Source organism: Leishmania donovani, chromosome 22 (genome assembly GCF_000227135.1).
Source record: "Leishmania donovani BPK282A1 complete genome, chromosome 22".
Lineage (NCBI taxonomy): Eukaryota > Euglenozoa > Kinetoplastea > Trypanosomatida > Trypanosomatidae > Leishmania > Leishmania donovani.
In genome coordinates, this window is record NC_018249.1 from 370,531 (window position 1) to 390,113 (window position 19,583).

Consider the following 19,583-nt stretch of genomic DNA (forward strand, 5'->3'; position numbering starts at 1 on the left):
CCGCCCTGTTTTCATCATCATGGACCCCTACTACTGCTTGCTGGCGTTAATGTTCGCCTTCGTGTGTTTCACACTGTTCCTGCTCACACGCAGCGCTGGTAGGATCGCGAAGGAACGTGAGGCTGAGGCTGAGGCCGCCGCCGCAGCCTCCTCGGTGAGGGAGGGCGAAAGCGTCGCCATGGGCAGCACCCGCGTCCGCCGTGCCCGCCGAGAGGAGTAAGAAAAGGCGAAGAAGTGGTGGACAGTCTACATATGCGCGTAGGTGCGCTCATTCAAGCGAAGTGGTTGCGATGGTCGCTTTCCGACGCATATCCTTGAGCACAGGCATACAAACACACACCTCTACACGCGAGGTGTCCCGTGCTTGTATGGCGTTGTCTTTTTCTTTTCCGTCCTTTAGTATGCGTGTGTGCATGCACAAGGATATGCGTCGTCGTCGCTCTGTCTTTTTATCACTGCCCGCATCTGCGTGCTTGTGTGCTGGTGCCGCCGTACCTTGCTGTTGGAGGGGGGCCGTCTGGTGACTCGATCGCCTTGGCGATATGGTTTGCGAGTTGTCCACTGTCTCTCTGAGCACGGTTGCAGTAATGATTGTACCTAAGTAGCTCTTCACCTTCTCCCTATCATTGGATAGTACCGGTGCCGCCCCTCATCCTCCCCCCCCCACCCGCAACGACAAGGAGAGGGTGAGGCAGAGCAGCAGAGGAGGACAGGTGATGTGAAAGAGGCCATGAGAGCATGAAAAAGGATGCACGCAAACACACCCGAGAATGCATACGGCGCTCGTGCGTGTGTGCACTCGACGACTTCAGCGGTTCGAGGCCCCCGCCGTCGTTCCCTCTGGGTGCCAGTGCCTCTGTTCAGACGCGCCCTCCCCACCTCATCCTTTTACGCCGGGTCAAACACATGGTGCGCGCATGCGCACACCCGGATAGCGAAGTGCCCCGCGCAAGGCTGGCACTCCAGCGACGTAAACTTTTTTCCGGCGAAGGCAGACGAAAAATCGCGACAAACCCCGGACGGTGGTCTGTGTGCAGTGGCGCAGGATATCATCTCGGGTTGCATGATGTAGGTGTTTGCGAGCTGTGGAGATTCACCGCGTTGTCGGCCTCGCCAACCCTTCTCCTCCCTCTTGCACACACACACATGCATACGCATACGCTTTCCTCCTCTGCCCTCGTGCTTCGCCATTTTTGAGACACATCGCACACACACACACACATACATACAGATAAGTATACACTCATACGTACGGCCACATTCGGTAGGAATAACACGTGGAGCGTACTCCCTGCCTGCTGCGCCTCGGTGATGCTGTGTGCAGAAGGTACCAATCGTCGCGCTCTTCTTTATCTGTGTTGTGCAGCCTACAGGTACCCACACGCACGCGCGCACGCAAGGGGACCTTCAACGCGCATTGTGCGAGCGAGCACAGCCGGGCGAGATAACGAAAAGAGCGGTGCGGGCAGGACGCAGTGCGCCGCAACGAAACAGGGAGGCAGAGACGTTCACCAGCATGAGCAACAACTACTCGCCTTTCTCGACTGCGCCCGTCGCGCGTGGCACCGGTGTGTCGGCGGCCTATAACCACCATCTGCATCAGCATCACCATGCGAGTAGTAGCAACAGCAACGGTCTCATGGATGGAATGCTGCCACCGCCGCTAGGGACCCGGTCGCCGGGTGTTCCGGCAGCAGCGGTCATCGGCAGGGGTGGTAGCGGGGGTGGCATGCTGCCGTATCCGATTCCGCCTCCTCAGTCTCAGCAACAGCAGCAGCACGCGACATCCGCCTCCATCATGAGCACTTGCGGTCCAACAGGCAACGTCGGTGCGGGAATGCCCAGCAGCGGCCCAGCCGTCCCGGCACCCCGGTCCGCCGCCACCCTACTTGCTGAGGCCACCGGCGCGCCACCGCCGCCGCCGGCTCCATCGCGCGTGCCAGGCAACACCGCAAGCATGGCTTCTGCTGCTGCTGCTGGAGGTCTCGCTGCGGGCATTGCCGGTGCGACGGCAGCAGCGCCCCTGCTTGGTGCTCCTTCGGTGCCGACTATTACGCCGTCCTTGGCAGCACTAGCGGCAACAGCGCCCGATTCGGCTGCCGCGGCGTCGGCGGCCGCATTAGTGTCGCCATCGTTCAAGGTCTTCACCACATCTGCGGCGGCCATGCTGTCATCGATGGCGGAGGCTGGCGGGTTGGCGGACCCAGTAGAGGGCACTGGTGGTACCGCCGCCTGCTCCGTAGCTGGTGCCCCGGTTGCCGCCGCTGCTGCAGCATCCGCCGCGACTTCCTTGGTGCCGGCACGGCCGCCTGCCATCAACCCTCACTCCAAGGTTGAAATCCAGTTTACGTTGCCGACCACACAGGAGCGCGTTGACGCAGACGAGTGTGACGCGTTCGGCTTCGAGGAAGAGTCGGAAGATGACTATGCCGCCGACATCCTTACGCAAGTCTTGATGACGATCAAGGACGTCGACCGCAATAATGATCCGGAGGAGGCGGATCTGGAGCTGCGTGGAAAGGAGTGGTACACCTTCATCCTCGACAGCGGCGACGCCCGCCAGGCAGCAGCGGCTCTGAAGGCGAAGATGTCGCAGCTGACGGACAACGAACTGCGTGTGATGCTGAACGGCTTGGCCAGCGCTATCATCTATCACAACACCTGGGCCGCTGTCTTGCACTTGGGGATCCAAGAGAAGGCCACGCTGCGCCATCTGGTCCTGCGCATTGTCCTGAAGATGCTCGTCGCGCACCGCTGTATGCCGTGCGAGGCAGAGAAGTACGTGGCGGTTCTGGTAAAGATGCTCATCGTAGGCTGGGTAAGCATGAAGGGAACTCTCGACACCGTCGAGCTGTGCCTGCAGCACGATGAGCTTATCCATATCGGGCTGCGCATCGTTGAGCACAGTTTCCATAAGTCGCGAAGAGTCTTAGAACTTCGCGCCGCCTTAGCGACTCGGCCGCGTCTTGCGCGGCGCCTCGCGGAGCTGTACGCCACGGAGCCACGGTTTGAAGTGGATGTCGCGCTTGTCACACGCTGGTGGCGCGGGACACCGCCGACAATCTACTGCTCCGTGCCGATGGAGAACTCCCAAGGGGATTCGCTGTCGAACCCCGTGACGTGCATGGCGTACTTCGGCGTCCGTGATGAGGTGGTGACAGGTGACATGAGCGGCGCAGTCACTCTTTGGGGTCCGCCGGGGTCGTGCCGTCAGCCGTCGGCCAAGAACCCGTTAGGGCTCCCGCACGTGAGCGTTCGCCCCCGTGGCGTCGTGCCGCTGCCGATGAACTGCGTCCCTGTCGCGATGGCTGGCCAGCGCTTGGATGGGCAATACCTTGCCATCGCCGGCATGCCGTTCAAGTCGCGCAAGCCGTACTCGAAGTACTGTGGGCGACCGGCCGTTAGGCCGTCCTCGACTTCGGCTGCTGCCACCGCGATGGCGGCCGCCGATGGTGCGGTGGACGGAGCGTGCGTGGCAGGGGATGCGGCGAGCATGGCGGCAGGGGCGGCGGTTGGCACAGGCAGCGCCGGCGCCATCATCGTCATCACATGCAACGAGAACTCGATCCGGTGGAACAAGGGCGAGATCGTCATGCGGCCGCCAGGAATTGCCCTGACCGCGATCACGGCGTTCCGAAACTCCATCGTTGTCGTCGGCGAGAGCGCTGTCAGCGCCGCTGCCGCTGGTGGGCCCGGTGCGGCGGGTGTGTTGAGCGGCAACGCCAGCGCCCCTCACAGACTCAGCTTTGTCGATGTCATGAGCGGCAGCGTCATGCGCCAACTTCCCAAGGCGCATGACGACTACATCACCGCGCTGACAGTGCTCGAGGAGAGCAGCTACGTTCTTCTCTCCGGCGGCCGCGATGCCGCGGTGAAGATGTGGGACCCGCGCTCGCGCGAGGACACCCCTGTCGTAAACACAGCGCTCTGCACCGGCGCGCTCCACCACGAGACCACCATCTCTTCGATCCACACGACCCGCTACAACATCATCACAACTGACGTCTACGGTGCCATGGTCGTGTGGGACCTCCGCAACATGGCGGCGCCCTACAAGCGGCATCAATTCGCGTACCCTATCGCAGAGGCTACGCTCATTCAACAGAATCGTGCTGCACTCGCGACGACGCGCGGTATCATGACGGTCTCGCTTGACACGCTTGGGCCCCAGGACCTGTACTACGATAAGGGCATCTGCACCCGTCTGCTGGCGAACGACGCCGGCAACCTCCTCTTCGTAGCGCGGGAGGGCGAGCTGGACGTGTTTGCCGTGTCGAACTTCTAACCCTGCAGAGAAAAGGAGGGTATCATCTTGGAGGTGGCGATTGAAACGGACGACAAGAAGTGAGGGTGGATGGAGGGTGGGGGGTGGCAGGAAGCGTCGCCGATGAGGCGCGCATGTGTAGGTGATCACCGTCCTCCGCCATATAAGGCACCCATGTCACGTGATGCGGTGCTCGCTAGAAAGAGAGAGACACACCATGCGGCGCGCACGGAAGGTGGCAGAGGTGCGGGGGCGACGCTTTACCGGTGGTCTGTTCCTTTTTGTTTTGCGTGCGTGTGCGCCTGCTTGCCCGAATGTCCTCTGCTGTGTGCACGTTGACTGCATGTATACATGCGTGTGTTTGTGTGGTGGTTGCATGCAAGGCGCATCTGCCCCCCCCTTCTTCATGCTCTCCTCTTTTATACCCTCACCTTGTGTTGTTCTTCATAACTGTTGTGGTGAAGCGTGTGAGTGCTTTTGGTGTGCTTGTGGGTTCGTAATGGCGCTGCCGAAAGCTAACTCGACAACTAGAAGCGGAGAGCTGAAGCAAGGAGCGCACTGTTCTTCCCCCTGCCTTTGCACCCCACTGTAACTCTCCCTCCCTCGCGGCTCCGCGCGCACTAGAGACGGTCGGAGCACAGCGGGCCAAGGTACAACTTGTGTCGGAGCCCGTGGTCAGCTGCTGCGCCTTCTGTATCTACCTCCTCGCAGCCTCTGCTCGCGAAGAACAGCGTGCAATGGGGGAGAGTGAGGGCAGTCGCGCAATGCGCGAGGTGAGCTGCAAGGCATGGCTCTTGTCCCCACCTCTCCTTCTAAGTGTCTGCCTGTGTGTCTGTGTGCTCGTTGCCCACATCTCCTATTGCCTCCATCTCCCTCTCCCTCTCCCTCCCTCTCTTAACTGCATGTCTGTTGACGTACATGCTCTGCGTTTGCCTGCCCCTCATGCAATGCCACAACAAAGTATTAGTCGGCTGGGCTAACTCCGGTTCTTCTACTGCTGCCTTCCTCGCGCAGCAGCAGCAGCAGCAGCAGCAGCAGCAGCCTCTCCCTCCTTCACCTTTGCTTTTCTTGTGGGGTGGATCAGCCGCTAGGGTCCCTCTCGGTGCTTGCGCCAGTGTGTGGAATGTACCGCGCTAGATCCTGCGGCGTCGTGGCGACGTCAGCGGCAGTCCCGCGTGTCCTTACCGCTCTCGACACGGTGGCCCGTAGCTACACGCCCATCTACGCTCCTGACCCGGCCACTGATCACCTCGGCGCCCTCCGCAGCGCCGACGAATGCCGAACCTTGTGGGCTCCGCACATTCCTGTGCCGTCGCTGACACGCGCCATCGAGCTCTGGCTGCGCTTCGGTAATGACCCGGTCGTCCACACCGCTGCCTCTCCTGCATCAGCGGAGCGGGCGGAAGGGGATGCGGCGCCGTCGTCGACATCGCCCTTCGCCTATGTAGAGGACTACATGGGGTCGAACATGGTCACCGGTGCACCAGAACACGTCAAAGAGAGCGCTGAGCTCTGGTCCGAGTACTTCGAAAAGAAGTACGTGCGACGTATGCGCCAGTCGCGGCGCACGTCGAAGCAGTACGTGGGCGTGCTTGGCGCGGACGGCAGAGGTCGCGGCGCGGGCGAGAGCGGCGGCGGCAGCCCGTCCTCGTCGCTCGCCAGCGTGCTCCTCGACGAAGCGGATCACCCGAATACGAAGTGGGAGGCCGACACGTTCTTCTGCGAGGTTGCCTACCTCAGCGAACGTCACCTCAAGACGAGAGTAACGAACCACCTGCAGCTCGAAAAGCTGCTCTGGGGCGGCACCGCAAAGCCGGATGCGTTTGTGCAGTTTTTCGAGGCCTTTCAGCAGCAGACTATCACCCGCATCCCCCTTCCCGTTCCGTCCATCTGGGTGTACGAGAGCACAGAGGCGAAGAAGAAGTGGGCGGAACGCTACCTGCCAGCCTGCAGCGCCGCGCACGAGTTCTTCCAGGAGAAGCTGCGTCCCCACGCCGCCGACGCACCTGCACAGGCGAAGCTACTGGCTGACATCGCGGCCGCTTACCACCAGGTGCACGCCATCCTGCTGGAGCGCCGCGCGCGTCAGGTCCAAGCAGGCGTGTACCCGAGTACGTGGACAGGTCGCGGCGCAGCTGCCACAGCGACGGAAGAGGCCTGGGCGGCGAACGAGGTGGAGAAGGAGCAGCGCCGCATAGACGAGGGCATCTACGACCCCGAGGATCTCCTCGACACCACCGCCGAGTGGGCCGCCGAGCACGCGAAGATCCAGGCCATACTTGAGCAACCTCTCACGAGCACCGGCAGTAATGGCGAGACGTCGTACGGCTTCTCCCTGCAGGACTTCTGGCTGCACACGGAGCGCAGAGAGGCGCTGGAGACGGTGCATGTGCTGGAGTCCGAATCCCTCGCCCGCGTCGCGGCCGCCGCACGCCGTCGACTCTACAGCGAAACGCCGTTACCTGACGTCTTCGCAGGGTTGGAGGAGAGTGTGGCGAAGGCACGCCTCGATCTGCGTGCGGCGGTGTTGAAGCCCCACTTCAATGGTGTGTGGTGTCGCATGCATTACGTCAAGTTCGGCGCTGCCTCGCTTGTGCAGCACACCCACACGGCGAGCCGGCAGCTGTTGTTCCACTACGCCGCCTCGACGCAGGTGGTGGCGGCTACAGCGGAGATGTACTACGCCACGAAGCCCTTGAGCAGTCAGCTGGACTACGCGTCGCCGTACACCTTCCGCCGCTCTTTGGCGCGGCACTGCTCTCACTATGGAGTGGAAATGGCGCACGCGGCGCAGCAGCCGCTGCTGCTCAGCGCCGCCCACCTCGCCAAGGCAGAGGGGGTCATAGGCCGTGTAGTTCGGCAGGCAGCCGCCCCGTTCGGCGCGCGTCGCCGGGCGCGGTACAGCGCAGCCCAGCTGAATAATCAGCGTCTGCTGAACCCAGTCAAATCCGTGCAAGTGACGGCGCCGGCGCCGGAGCTGCTCGCTGCCGGTGCTGACCTGCTCACCATCTTGCGGGAGGAGAAGACACCCAAGGCAAAGGCAGCTGGGGAGGCTCTCAAGGTGTGGCCGCTGGGCTCACGGCAGACAGTCTCATACGACTGGACGTCCCCGGCGCTCGACAAGCTGCGCCTCCTGCGCCTCACGGACGGCCCCCTCACCGCCGAGCAGGCGGCGCAGCGAGACCAGCTGCGGCAGGCGGGGCGACTCGAGATTTCGCTGTGGCGACGGTGCACCGCCGAGGAGCGCCAAAAAGTGCGCGCGCGGATGCAGAAGGAGGCGATCGATGTGCAGGCGCTCGTCTCCGAGACGCCGGCCCTCCAGGAGGTGTCAGCGTACGCTTCGCACCTCTACCGAAAACTCACTCGTGAGCAGGAGCAGGAGCAATCGCACAGCGACGCCGCGTCGACGCCGCAGGCGTGGGACGAGGCCAGCGGAGAATGGGTCTTTGCCGTCATGCTTGACGATAACGTGCCGCTCTCCGAGACGCAATCGACGGAGGTATTTCTCCCGTACGTCGACGCAGCGGGCCGGCGCCTGCCGAACGGCGAATACCGTGTGGTCGTCCGCGCCGTGGACCGTGAGCTGAACCCGACCGAGCACCCGACACTCATGAGCGATGCCGCCTCCTCCCCCTTCTCCGTTGTCGATGCACTCCCGCAGCTCTATGCGCAGTACACACAGCATCAGCACCCCGCCGACAAGGCCACGGGGGCGCCGACAGAGGCGCCGCTCGAGGGCGACATGGCGGGCAAGGATTTGATGCCGTTCTGCGCTTTCCTTCGTGAGGCTGGCCTGCACATCTCGCTCAGCGCCGAGTTCGCCATGGGCCAGTCCTTGGATAAGCAGGGTAATGTCTCGGTGGCAGAGGTGGCAGCGGCGCTGAGAGGCACAGAGTACCACCGCAGTCAGTGTGAGCACGGCATCACCGACGCCCAGCGCACCATTGAGCCGCAGTGCCGTCTGCACTGGTCTCTCTATCACCCAGGAGCGACGGAGCAGGAGTGGGCAGCGGCGCGGCGTCGTGTCCTGCGGCGTGCCATGGCGGAGGAACGCGACTGGTGGCTGCCCGACCCTATGCTGGAGGTGACGGATGTGCGAACCGACAGCGCCGGTGCAGCGTCCTTCTCCTTTGGCGCCTACCCTGCCGTTGCACGGTATGGCACGGAGCTGTGCACGGTTCTGCCTGCGCATGGCTCGAATCACATGGAGTACGCTGTTTTGCCTCCGCCCCCTGGCGTCAAGGCCACGGCGCGTGGCACCGGCGCGCAGGTGCATGCGGAGTGCACCGTGGACGGAACCGGTGCCCTCGCGTCGTTGCATTACGGCGCACCCATCAGCGCGGCGGACGTCACGGTCGAAGACGCGTTGAAGGCAGCCATGGAGGCAATACAAGTGGCGCAGATGCGGCACAACACACTGTCGATGGTGAAGCTGTGCGCGTTCGAGAAGCAGGCTCAGACGATGCTGTTCTGCGGCATTCAAGGCTTCGAGTTTGGTGGCAAGCACGGCCGCACATATGCGTACGCGTTGGATAAGGCAAAGCGCGAGATGGCGGCGACGGCCGAGGCTGGCCAAGTTGCCTCGCTCCAGGCCGCCGACGCCGAGAAGCTGCGGCTGTCAGATCAGGAGCAGACGTCGGCTGCAGTGGATCGCTTCGCATCACAGACCAACCCTGAGCAGCGCCTGACCCGCTTCGTGCCGCGCTCGACCATGAGCGGCTACAGCATGGAGGATGTAGGCCCCGAACGGACATCCACATGGGGCCTGTAGTGGAGCATGCCATCACCTCTCTGGGCGGACGCGTGAGGAAGGGAGAGGAGGGGAGTTGATGGCGCATGTCATTTGATTCCTAACGTTTGGCGGCCTCTGCCGGCGCGTCGATGCGATGCGCTGTGCATGAAGATAGCGCTGTTCGTGGCCGAGCTTCAGGCCGCTCCCTTAATTCCTGTTGTTGTAGTTTGATCGCGCGCGACACCATCGCCTGTGTGCTGTCATGAATGAGAGTGGGGGTGCGCGGGTCTTGTGCAGGAGCGCGTTACCGGCGTCACCGTCGCTCTCCGTGTCGCAGGAACATTTTCCTTAGTGGTTGGCGCTGGCTGAATCCGCGGTCGCAGAAGTTTGGTTGGCGTTGTCTCTGTCCCCCGCCTTCGCCCCCCATACTGTCTTCTCCCTTGTCTGACGTTCTCTGCGTGCACGCAGTTGTGGGGGGGAAGCGTCTTTCCCCCTCCCTCCCTCCCCCGAGCGCTACTCGGGCACGCGCACACACGCGAACACTCATCACCTGCGCATACCTGCTCACGGGCATACCTAGAGAGAGAGAGAGAGGGGGGACGGACTCACTTCCGTGTTCGTCATTGTCACTCTCACACCTAAACACGCACAACATCAAAGCAGCGGTGGCGCGGCTTCCCTTGCACCCGATAGGGGAAGAGGCGCACGGCACCGTCGATGGCGCTCACATTCTGGCCATCCGCTCGCACGCGCTTATAGGCTGTTTTCCATGCGGCTGTGCGCATCGGCTCCTCCCCCACTCCACCGCACCCCACCCCTCCGATAGCGATGTTCTCTTTTACGAGCTCATGCGTGGGTGCATGCACGCACATCCGCAAATTACCACTTTCGCCAGCATTCTCCCGTGCTACCCCACCCCACTCCCGCAACCCGTGAGCATGATTGTGCCCGTGTGTTTGTGTATGTATGCGCCTCTTCACGTTCATGATCGACTTGGTGACGGCAAAATCACAGCGCAGCCTCACACCAGATCGGCACGCGATACCGCATTGCATCATAGACACAACACGCGCACACAAACGCAAGCGCTGCAGAAAAAAAGAAGTGGGGAAGGCACACCAAGTCGGAGTGATGCGCACGCGTACAGCGGCTGCATCGCAATACCCTTGACACACTCCCAACCCTTCCCCCCCTTCAAACCTCGTGCAACGTATCGCATCAGGCAAGCGTCGACGCTGTACCCAACCAACACGCACTCTCCCCACCGCCATACACGCATACATACTTCCATAGAAGGTGTTAGGCGGTCAACTTCATACCAGCCTAAAGCAAGGCAACTCTGCCGGCATCCTAATCAGCAGCAAAGACGGCAGCCCCCTCCCTCCACCGCGGCGGCAGCGCCGTCATCACCTGCGGAAAATGCCATCCTTGCAGGAGTACTGGCAGAGCGGCTTCCGCGGGCTGCACATCGAGGAATGTATCAGCAACGTGTTTGCCGACTTCGCCCCCTACGCCAGTGCTGACCAGCAGCGCATTGTCGTCTCCCGCCAGACGCCGGCTCCTGGCAGACCAGTAGCGTGGAGCAGCGACGCAGCAGCGGTCGCCGGCGTTGTGGGCACCCCTATCAGCCCGACGTCGCACGTCGCGTCCTCGTCGTCTGTCATCGTTGAGGAGAACGGGGACTTCACGGTGCAGATGCGCCACCCGCACGCTGGCTCGCTGGCGTTCTCCACGACGGGCCACATGCAGATGGAAGCGGCCGTGCGTGTTGACATACCGGTACGTTCATCCACGTCGGGCCGAACTGGCCCCACCACGGGTACAGAAAGGGCCGTGGCTGAGGTGACTGCGCTGTCGGCCTTGTCTCCGACGAGAGAGTCGGTCTACGGAGCCATCGGACAACGCCGCGCGGATGGCAGCACTGATAAGGCTACGAGCGCGGCCACTAAAACAGCGGCGGCGGCGGTGGTCACGCACCCCGTGGCGAAACCAGCGCCGTCGTACCTGCGTTTCAGCGACTTTACCAGGCCTCTCACGATGGCTGCAAGCGAGGCCACGGCTGACAGCACCAACACTGCTGGTGCACCAGCACCGTGGGGGCAACTAGAGCTTGACATGTCTCTCCCGAACTGGTCTGCCAGCCGACAGAGCATCGGGGCCCGCGCTGGACCTGCTGCGCTGAGAGTGAATCGTGCCCTGTCTGCCGTGGCCGCTTCGGCCGCCAGGTCACCCACGAACTCCACCTCGCTCTCCGAGGACGACGTGGCCGGCACTGCTGGCGGCGGCGCGGGTCACCGGTATCAGTACACACTCGACGCCGCCGTTTGCGTGCCGTTTGGCGGCAGCGGCGCTGATGCATCGAGAGCGGCGAGGCGGATGCTTGACGGCAAGCCGGTCGTAGTGCTGCCAACAGCGCCGTGGGCACTGACGTGCGGCATGCAGCTCCCTCTCGCGCTGGGCGACACCCTCGTCGGCATCTCACTGCAGAACGACCGTGCGTCGTCCGTGACGACGCCGCTCCCTGGCGTGGAGTGGATCATGACGGCTCCTGCTGCAACCCCGTCGGACGCCTCCTCTTTGCCAGTCGATCCGCTGGTGTCCGCCGCCGACGAGGCGCGCTACGCCGCGTGTGTACCCTCTCTTTTGTATCCGAGTCACAGTATCAGCAGCAGCGGCTCTGGCGACGCCGCCTCGCCTTCCAGCGCCGCAGCGACACCGGCGTACGTGGCCATCCCATCGATCACAGTTCGCCTCTTGCTCGTGCAGACGCTGGCCAGCCATACCCTTGTGCGCCGCGACGCATCGGATCTGTCCGCCTCGCAGCTGGACATGAGCGGGAGTGGATATGGCGCCAGCACCAATGGCTCCCGTATCGCCTCCTCGTACGACTGGCGTCAGCTTCCCACGTTGTTGGGCGTCAATGTCGGCTTCGACCGCGATCGATTACGCATGAGCGCCGCATCGATCCTGCACAATGGTGAGATCGACCTGGAGGCGGCGGCGGTGCTCGACGTGACACCGTGGATGCCACGAATGCCAACCTTGCTCAAGCTGGGGTACAACAACGCCGGACGACTAGCAGCGGGCATCACGTCGCTCTTCTACGAAACGGTGACGGCCACGCTGGGGATGCACATGGCACGTGGAGAGCAGGCGAGGTTTGGCATTGAGGTCAGCTTCTAGAGGCAGACGCGACCACAACCTTGCACCGCTCTCCTGGTGCTTTACTGATGTCCTTCTTGGCGGAGCACGTCGAAGGATGCAGCATGCGTATACACTGGCTCACATTGGACGGGAGCGAAGCAGCGGCGTAACTCTTTACTTCTCTCTCCCCCTCCCACGATGCTAACTTGTTCGTTCTTTTCTTATTCTCATCTGTTCACGCGTGCACGCGTTTGTATGTGCGAGGGCTCAGCAGAAAGCGGTGGGGCAAGAGAATGCGTTCGTGTGGTTTTCATCTGCCCAACCCTTCCCGCACCAACCGCACTGCAGATGACGCGCACGTCTGATGAGCGATTTCACGCTTTACGCTCTCGGTCTTGACGTTTTGTGTTGTTTCTCCTCCGGTTTTCGGTTTGCACGGCGTGCTGTCCGCTGGCGATGCCGAATACACACTGTCCTCCTCTCGCCCTGTACGTGCGTCGGTGTGTGGGTCATTTCACGGACTCCCGAGGAGCGACGCCACTCGCGCCTTCTCCCTACGCCAGGCACGTCGTGTGTCTGTGCGCCTCTTCACTTGCGCGTGCCTAAGCGGCGGTGGGGGAGGAGGGTTCGGAGCGGCATCACTGTGTGCTCCGACTGGACTAAGCTGTAAGCTGCCCAGTGGCGCGCGCTGCTGCCGGCGATGGTCGGTTTTCGTTTCCAGATTGTGTCTCGGTGTGTATTGCTTTGCTCGCCGGTCGTCGCAGTCGGTTGTCGTGTCATCGTCAGCCTCCTCCATCATAGAGCAGCCGTGTCGTATCCAAGCAACTCTCACCCATGCCCCAAGCATGCGTGGTCAACGTGATGCCGTCCCCCGCGCGGGTCTCTTTTCCTCGTGTCTGTGTGGGGTAGCCCATAACATGCCAGCGCCGCCGCCGTTTTCCTTCCTCCACGCTCATCGCCAACAGCTGTCTGTCTCTCGTGTGGGTACACCAGCACAGAGGTGCGATAGCCTCGCACGTGCCGTCGTGGTTCTTGCGCTGAGATCGCAGACAGCACTGCCCGTTGAGCAACGTGCGGAAGAGGAGAGGGGCAAGGAAAGTGCGTGGCTTGCGGGCCTGTACGTGCCCGTGTGCATGCGTGAAAGGAGGGGAGGGGCGGTCTCTCGCTCAGCAGGGTAGTACGTCGTCCTCCGCCAGCGCGAGACAGCGGCACGAACGCTGAGAAACCGAGGCGCGCCCACGCAGGCGCAACGGTGTCGCCACTTGCGCAGCGCAGAAAGAGAAAAAGAGCATACGCATCCTGCACCCTGTCTCCCACCCTCCCCCCCCCCCGGCACTTTCAGAAGAAGTATGCGCGGGCCGTGACGCTGGCAAAGGCGCCGGCCTCCGCACTGCTCCGTCCACCCCCTCTTCCCCTCTTTTTCTACGGATGCACCTTTAGTACTATCGTTTCTCCTCTCTCTGCCCATCGGTGCCTTTTGTGCTCTTCTCCGCCCTCCGGGCTGAGTCCACTGGACCTCTCCCCTTCTTGCAAACCCACCGCCTGATGTGAGCTGCGGCGCGCTGCTGTTTTCTGCTGTCGTCGTTGTGCATGCATGCCAAGGGCCTGCAAGTCACAAACTTGCACGCGCGCAGACCGAAAAAAAAAGGAAGAAACACGTAGTTCACGCACAGCTCTGCTCCGTCGCAGACTCCTCCCCACAGCATCCGCGCGCGCCAGGGCAGCAAAACCCTATGCGCCGCCTCAGACCAGCGTCCTCTTGACCTTCTCCTCGCTTGTGCCTTCCGACTCCACTGGTCGTTATATACGGGACAGCCGTGCAGGCAGCAGGGGCCGTTGCTTCGCCGCCACTGCTGCTGTTCTCTTTGTGCGCCGCATCACACCACCACTGCGACTACTTTGGGCTCCATCGGTGCGTGGCCATTGGTGCGTCGGTGATACCGCGGCCGCCGCAATCGTGGGCGTCGTCGTCTTGCATGGCTTGCTCCTGTGTTTAAGACCTCAATCGTATCTGACCGCCTTTGCGTGCGTGCCGTTTTACGAGCGAGGGGACTTTGTGCGTGCGCGTTGGTGGCTTTGCCGGCGCCCATCCTCGCCCTTCCTCCCGCCGTGTGTGTGTGTGCTCGCTTCCTCTCCCTTCCCCCTCTCGCACACCCCTCACATTACCATCTCCCGTCACGCCGCAGGGCCGAGCCGCTGTCTGGTTGCCGTTTTCTCTGCTCACTGATGTCGTTCGAAGGCGGCTGCGCAGATGGCCGCGGAACGAAGTCGTTACCGACACCGCCGTCCGCGCCAGCGAAGCCATGGACCATGTCCGTCACATCGCCGTGGTCGGCCGTCGCTGCGGTCAAGGTTGGGGCCTCCTCAAAGATACTGCTGCTCGCGCAGATGCTGCTCTGTGTGATGGGCATCAACCTGTGTTTTGGTTGGTGGTCTATCAAGCAGGAGCGCGCCATCACAAAACCCTACTTCATAGCTGACAGTGCCTTTGCTGCCTCGATGGCTGCTACTGCAGCGTCAACTCACGACGCGCGTCGTGCCGCGGCGGTGGCGGCAGCGAAGTCGAATGCCCCGCCTGGCAAGCCGCACGCCGTCTACCTGTCCACGGTGTACGGCATCAGTCTGACGCAAACGCTGGCAGGGGCCATCGTGAGCGCAGTGCTCGTGGGAATGAATAGTCTCCTGCGCCGTTCGATGCGGAGCTACCAGCAGCGATCCGGCCGCCAGCGTGGCGCTAAGGCGAACGCATCGAACGCACTGGATCAGAATCAGTGCACCATGTTGAGTCGGCGAGACGTGCAGGAGATGTTGGCCATGGGCTTCTCCAACATCTTCGGCACGTCGCTCGGCTACGCCGCCATGCGCCGCATCTCCTACCCCGTCGCGCTGACCGCAAAGATGGGCAAGATGCTTCCTGTCATGTTTGTTGGCTTTGTGTGGTACCGCGCGCGTTACCCGGCCAAGAAAATTGCGTCGTGCCTGCTCATCACCGGCGGCGTCATCGCCTTCTTTTTGCTGGAGCGTCGCATCACCAGCTCCGCCAACGCATCCTCTGCCGCCACCACCACCACCACCGGCGGCGGCGGCGCGGCATCATCCTCGTCATCTCTCTTCGGCATGGCGCTGCTCCTGCTCAATCTGCTCATGGACGGCTACACGAACTCGACCCAGGATATCCTCGTCAAGCGGCACCGGTGGAATGGGGTGTCGCTTATGATGCGGACGAACCTTGTCTCGGTCTTGTGTGCCCTATCGCTTCTCTTTGTACTGGAATTGGGGGAACAGCCTTGGAGCTGGCTGGCGTCGTTCTCGCACCACACCGTGACTTCGGCGATGCGCAGCCTCCCCATGTCGAACGGCGCACTTGGTCGCGCACTCGGGGCTTGGCTGGAGCGCGCTAGCGAAGTCTCGGCCACGTCAGCCGTTCCGTTCCGCGACCTCTCTCGTTTTATCGCCTTCCTCGCGCACTGCCCGGAGGCGCGCCACGACGTGTTCCTTATGAGTCTCTTGAGCGCACTTGGGCAGCTGTTCATCTTCCACACAATCACCGTCTTTGGAACGCTGGCGCTGACCGCGATGACGCTGCTGCGCAAGATCGGCAGTGTTATCCTCTCCATTGTGGTACACGGGCACACTGTGCACAGCGCGCAGTGGGCCTCGCTCGGCGCTGTCTTCATCGGGGTCGTTCTCGAGGGCTACATCAACATTCAAGAAGCCTCGCTCAGGCAGGGGCAAGCGACCACGAAGCGTGCGGCACCGCAGAAGGCTGCAGCGACTGCGAGTCCATCGTCGTCTAGCAGTGCTGTGCCCGTCAACGGCACGCCGGCCCCCGGATACGCGAGTTTCAGTGCAAAGAAGAGCAACGCATCTGAAGATTCAGCAGCGACAGCGCTGGCGAAAGCGCGGGTGCTCCGCGCCATCGCCGCCACAACCGCTGCACCCGCCTCGTCGCCACCAAAAGCAAAGAAGACGCAGTAGAGGCAACCGAGACGCACGAGGAAAGAGCGGAGCCGGAGAGTTCAACGGTAGCCACTGGCGAGGGGGAGGTGATCCAGCGTAGGCGGCGCGACTACTCTGGCTTTGCGCCTTGCAAGACTTGTCTTCCGCATCTCCGTGAGACAGGACATGCGCCGCGCCGCGGTAGAGCTTGCATGGGCTGTAGTGCGCCGTCTTTTCCGCCCCTCCGTCCTCCTCCCCCATGCATGTGTATCCTGGTGGAAAGGCTTCATGAACCGTAGTTTCGCTGTCGTCTCACAGCGTGCATCATCGACATCCCACGCAGGCCCCCCCCCCTCCCGCCTCAAAGTGGCGCGGGTGTTGTGGAGGCAGCGTGGGTGCCAGCGAAGAGGATGAGGAGGAGGCTACTGCGTCTGCTGTGCTTGGCCCTCCCTCATACAATACCTACCGCACAGCTTCCGCGTGTTTAGGTCCGTCTCTTATTCTTCTCGCTCTCTCTCACACACGCAGTGGAATGGTCTGTGGGCTGCGATGTCGCGTCCCCTCCGCCACCCTCCCCCCGCATCTTCATCGCATCGCGTTACATTGCTCCTCTTTTCGTGTCACTGCTCTTGGCGGTGAAGGCGTTGCGGTAAGGGGATCTCCCCTCTCTTCCCTTTAGTTTATATATATGTATACTCGTGTGCGTGCGTGTGTGTGTGTGTGTGTGGCATGGGCGTGTGTCCGCCTACGTGCTTGCGCTGTATTCGTCGGTGCAACATCATCATCGTCGATTGCGATCAGATTGTGGAGAGTTGGGGTGTGTGTGGGGGGGGGGGGGGTAAGACACACGAAGAGGCCGAAAGCAGCGCCTTCTGTTAATGTGCGTGCCTGCGAGTGAGACGCTGATGAAAGTGTTGCCGAGTCGGCCGGTGGAAAACGGAGATAGGACAGGGGCTTGGGAAAGTTGAAGGGAAAGGGAGTGGCGGGTGCACACCGAGGACGACTGCGTGCCTCCGGCTCTTCCCCCTCCCTACCTAGCAGCACCGTTACTGTACACAAAACTCACGCACGCCTCCCTCTCTCCCTTCATCTCACCTCTCTCTCACACGCTTCCATTTCTTAATCCAGCCCCTGTCAGTCTTGTGCGCGCATGTGTGTGTGTGTGTGTAATGCTGTTCACATAGCGACGGCTGAGCCTGGACTGTGTGCACGCACGGGAGAAACCCCTCTTGACGGCTCATACAGCCCCCGAGCAGTCTCTCTCTCCTCGTCGCGCTCGATTCTTGCACAGACACGTCAGGCCGTTTTTCTCGTCGCGCCCCTTCTCCTCCACCCTCCTTGGCCGGTGCGGAGTTGATGCCACGGGATGGAGGGAGGAGAGGAAGGGGTCACTCTGGTGAGGGTAACCGGGTCTCAGAGGAAGTCGAGAGAGAGCAGAGAGGCGAGGAAGGAGCCTAGGGGCATGCGAAACAGAGAGGGAGCTCACGCACGTGCGATCAGCAGGCGCATGCGCGATGCGCGACATGCCTGTGTCTATGGTGTGTCATTCCGTCCCACATTGGGGAGTGCAATCCACTCATAAGTATGATTGGCTTCTCACTGAAGCATGAAGCTTCTGCTGCGCTGCATCTCTCCCTCTCGGCACTTTCGTCCGTCTTATCTTCATCACCCCTGACTAGCAACTCTGCTGCTGCCGCCGCTTCTGCTATCTGTATTCTTCACATTCTTCTGCTTGTTGCGGTCACCTCCGCTGTTATGTGCACCGTGGGCACTGCCCCTGACAGATCACCACCACCACGTCCCCCTGCCCCAATGACCTTGTGCCCGCATTCCTGACGTCTTTGCCCCTCACACGCACACGCGCACCACCCCACCCCGCCACCTACCTCCAGCGCAGAGAGAGAACGAGCATGCAAGCACGCGCACGTGCTCCGCATCTGCGAGTATCTGCACCAACGTCCTCTTGCTCTCACACCCACTCCCTTCGGGCGCGTGCGGTGGCGCATGTGTTGTGCTCCTACTCGTCATTAGCAGCACCCGACTCACCGACGCGCGAGGCGGTGCAGCGACAAGCGTTAGAAGAAGACCGGCGCCGAGAAACAGCTCCGACAGAGGCCCCCAGATACGCGCCATCCATAGCAGCTGACGATGGAGAACTTGATGTGGCTGCGGTAGGCGCCCCCTCTGAAGTCTCTGACCTCAGCGATAGCACTCACCGCATCTCCACCCCCGACGGCGCTGCAGCGCTGGCCTCCGTAAGCGCGTCGTCTGCGCTGTTAACGTCTCTGTCGCCGCCCAGCCACACAGCTCCCCTAGGCACGTCAGCGCGACCTCACATGCCTCTCATGCGCACGGCCACAATGGAAACCTCGTCGCGCCTGTCCCCTCCTCCGTGCCACCACACCGCCGAAAGTCTCAGCAAAGAGCACCTCCGCACTCCGCCGCCGGAGTCCGAGTCGTATGTTAGCATCAGACCCCCCCCTCCAACCACCTGGCGCCAGTGGGGCGCGTCTCTTTGAGCATATGCCATCGCCATCGCCGCCGCCGCCGCTGCTGCCCCCCCCCTGCATTCGCTGACAGGCTCGACGCACCTGTGTTCTCCTCGATGCATGTGAGTGCGCCGTGGTCAACAGCCGCGCTGATCACCGGAGGCGGTTTCTCCGCCGTCGCCGCCAGTGGTAGGCACACATGCGCTTACGAACACCCTTCCTGGCAGCCGCGGCTGCACTAGCAGCGGCGATTCTTTTTTGGCCCGGGAGGGGCCAGCGACGCCTGGAGTACGCACCCTGTACAGGCTCTCGGCATCGGCGGTAGTTGTAATGATCTGCCCTATTCGTACACCAAGCCAAACATGACTCCCGCCGACGCCGAGACGCCACCCGCGATGCTCTCTGTCAGCGGCAGCTATCATAATGCTCCCCTTAGCCAAGTCAACGGAACAAGCTCACTGTTGGGTGACATTCCATCACCGGCAGTGCTGACCTGCGTCGTCGTCTTTTCCGGTGACGAGCAGGAAGTGTTCTGGCGCCGTGCATGCCTCCGCGTGACGTGCGTACCCGTGACCAACACATCGGGACGGCACCGCGAGGCAGCAGCAGAAGCATCACGCATCGCGGAACCATCTATAAGCCTCGACGAGATCAGAGACGGCGCCTGCAGCAGCAGTTGTAGCAACAGCGACAGGACGGGCTGCGCCAGTGGAAAGAAACTTAATGAGTTCGTGTGGCGCTGGCTCGACACACTCGGCATGACTGACGCCGTTGAAGACGTCCTCTCCCCCGGCGCGGGTCGCCTGTCGGTTGTGTGGACGGCAGGTGTCATGTACGAGCAAGACAGTAGAGGAGGGGCTCTAGCGATGATGCACAGAAGTCGTCGGCAGCAGGAGCGCGGCTGGCGAGGCTGCTCGGTGTCAGAGATGGTGGTGAAAGCCGCGACAGCGTCGTCCCTGGTGCACCGTGCGAGGTTGTCTTTGACGGAATGCGTCTTCTACTGGACTGAGTCGTG

At 62.1% G+C, this 19,583-nt stretch overlaps 5 protein-coding genes across 5 annotated transcripts; all 5 read left to right on the top strand.

Moving 5' to 3' along the window:
* Positions 1-2,164: 2,164 nt before the first annotated feature.
* LDBPK_220800 (hypothetical protein, conserved) lies at positions 2,165-4,285 on the top strand (the record flags this gene model as incomplete). Its single annotated transcript, XM_003860780.1, has 1 exon — positions 2,165-4,285. The coding sequence occupies one exon, from the start codon at positions 2,165-2,167 to the stop codon at positions 4,283-4,285; it is 2,121 nt and encodes a 706-aa protein (XP_003860828.1).
* Positions 4,286-5,387: 1,102 nt separating this feature from the next.
* LDBPK_220810 (hypothetical protein, conserved) lies at positions 5,388-9,035 on the top strand (the record flags this gene model as incomplete). The annotated part of the gene is made up of 1 exon (XM_003860781.1): positions 5,388-9,035. One exon carries the CDS (start codon positions 5,388-5,390, stop codon positions 9,033-9,035), a length of 3,648 nt encoding a protein of 1,215 aa, XP_003860829.1.
* A 1,380-nt stretch (positions 9,036-10,415) lies between these two features.
* On the top strand, positions 10,416-12,179 carry LDBPK_220820 (hypothetical protein, conserved; the record flags this gene model as incomplete). Its single annotated transcript, XM_003860782.1, has 1 exon — positions 10,416-12,179. The coding sequence occupies one exon, from the start codon at positions 10,416-10,418 to the stop codon at positions 12,177-12,179; it is 1,764 nt and encodes a 587-aa protein (XP_003860830.1).
* Positions 12,180-14,366: 2,187 nt separating this feature from the next.
* Positions 14,367-16,118, top strand: LDBPK_220830 (hypothetical protein, conserved; the record flags this gene model as incomplete). Its single annotated transcript, XM_003860783.1, has 1 exon — positions 14,367-16,118. The coding sequence occupies one exon, from the start codon at positions 14,367-14,369 to the stop codon at positions 16,116-16,118; it is 1,752 nt and encodes a 583-aa protein (XP_003860831.1).
* A 2,297-nt stretch (positions 16,119-18,415) lies between these two features.
* LDBPK_220840 (hypothetical protein, unknown function) lies at positions 18,416-18,598 on the top strand (the record flags this gene model as incomplete). The annotated part of the gene is made up of 1 exon (XM_003860784.1): positions 18,416-18,598. The coding sequence occupies one exon, from the start codon at positions 18,416-18,418 to the stop codon at positions 18,596-18,598; it is 183 nt and encodes a 60-aa protein (XP_003860832.1).
* Positions 18,599-19,583: the final 985 nt, after the last annotated feature.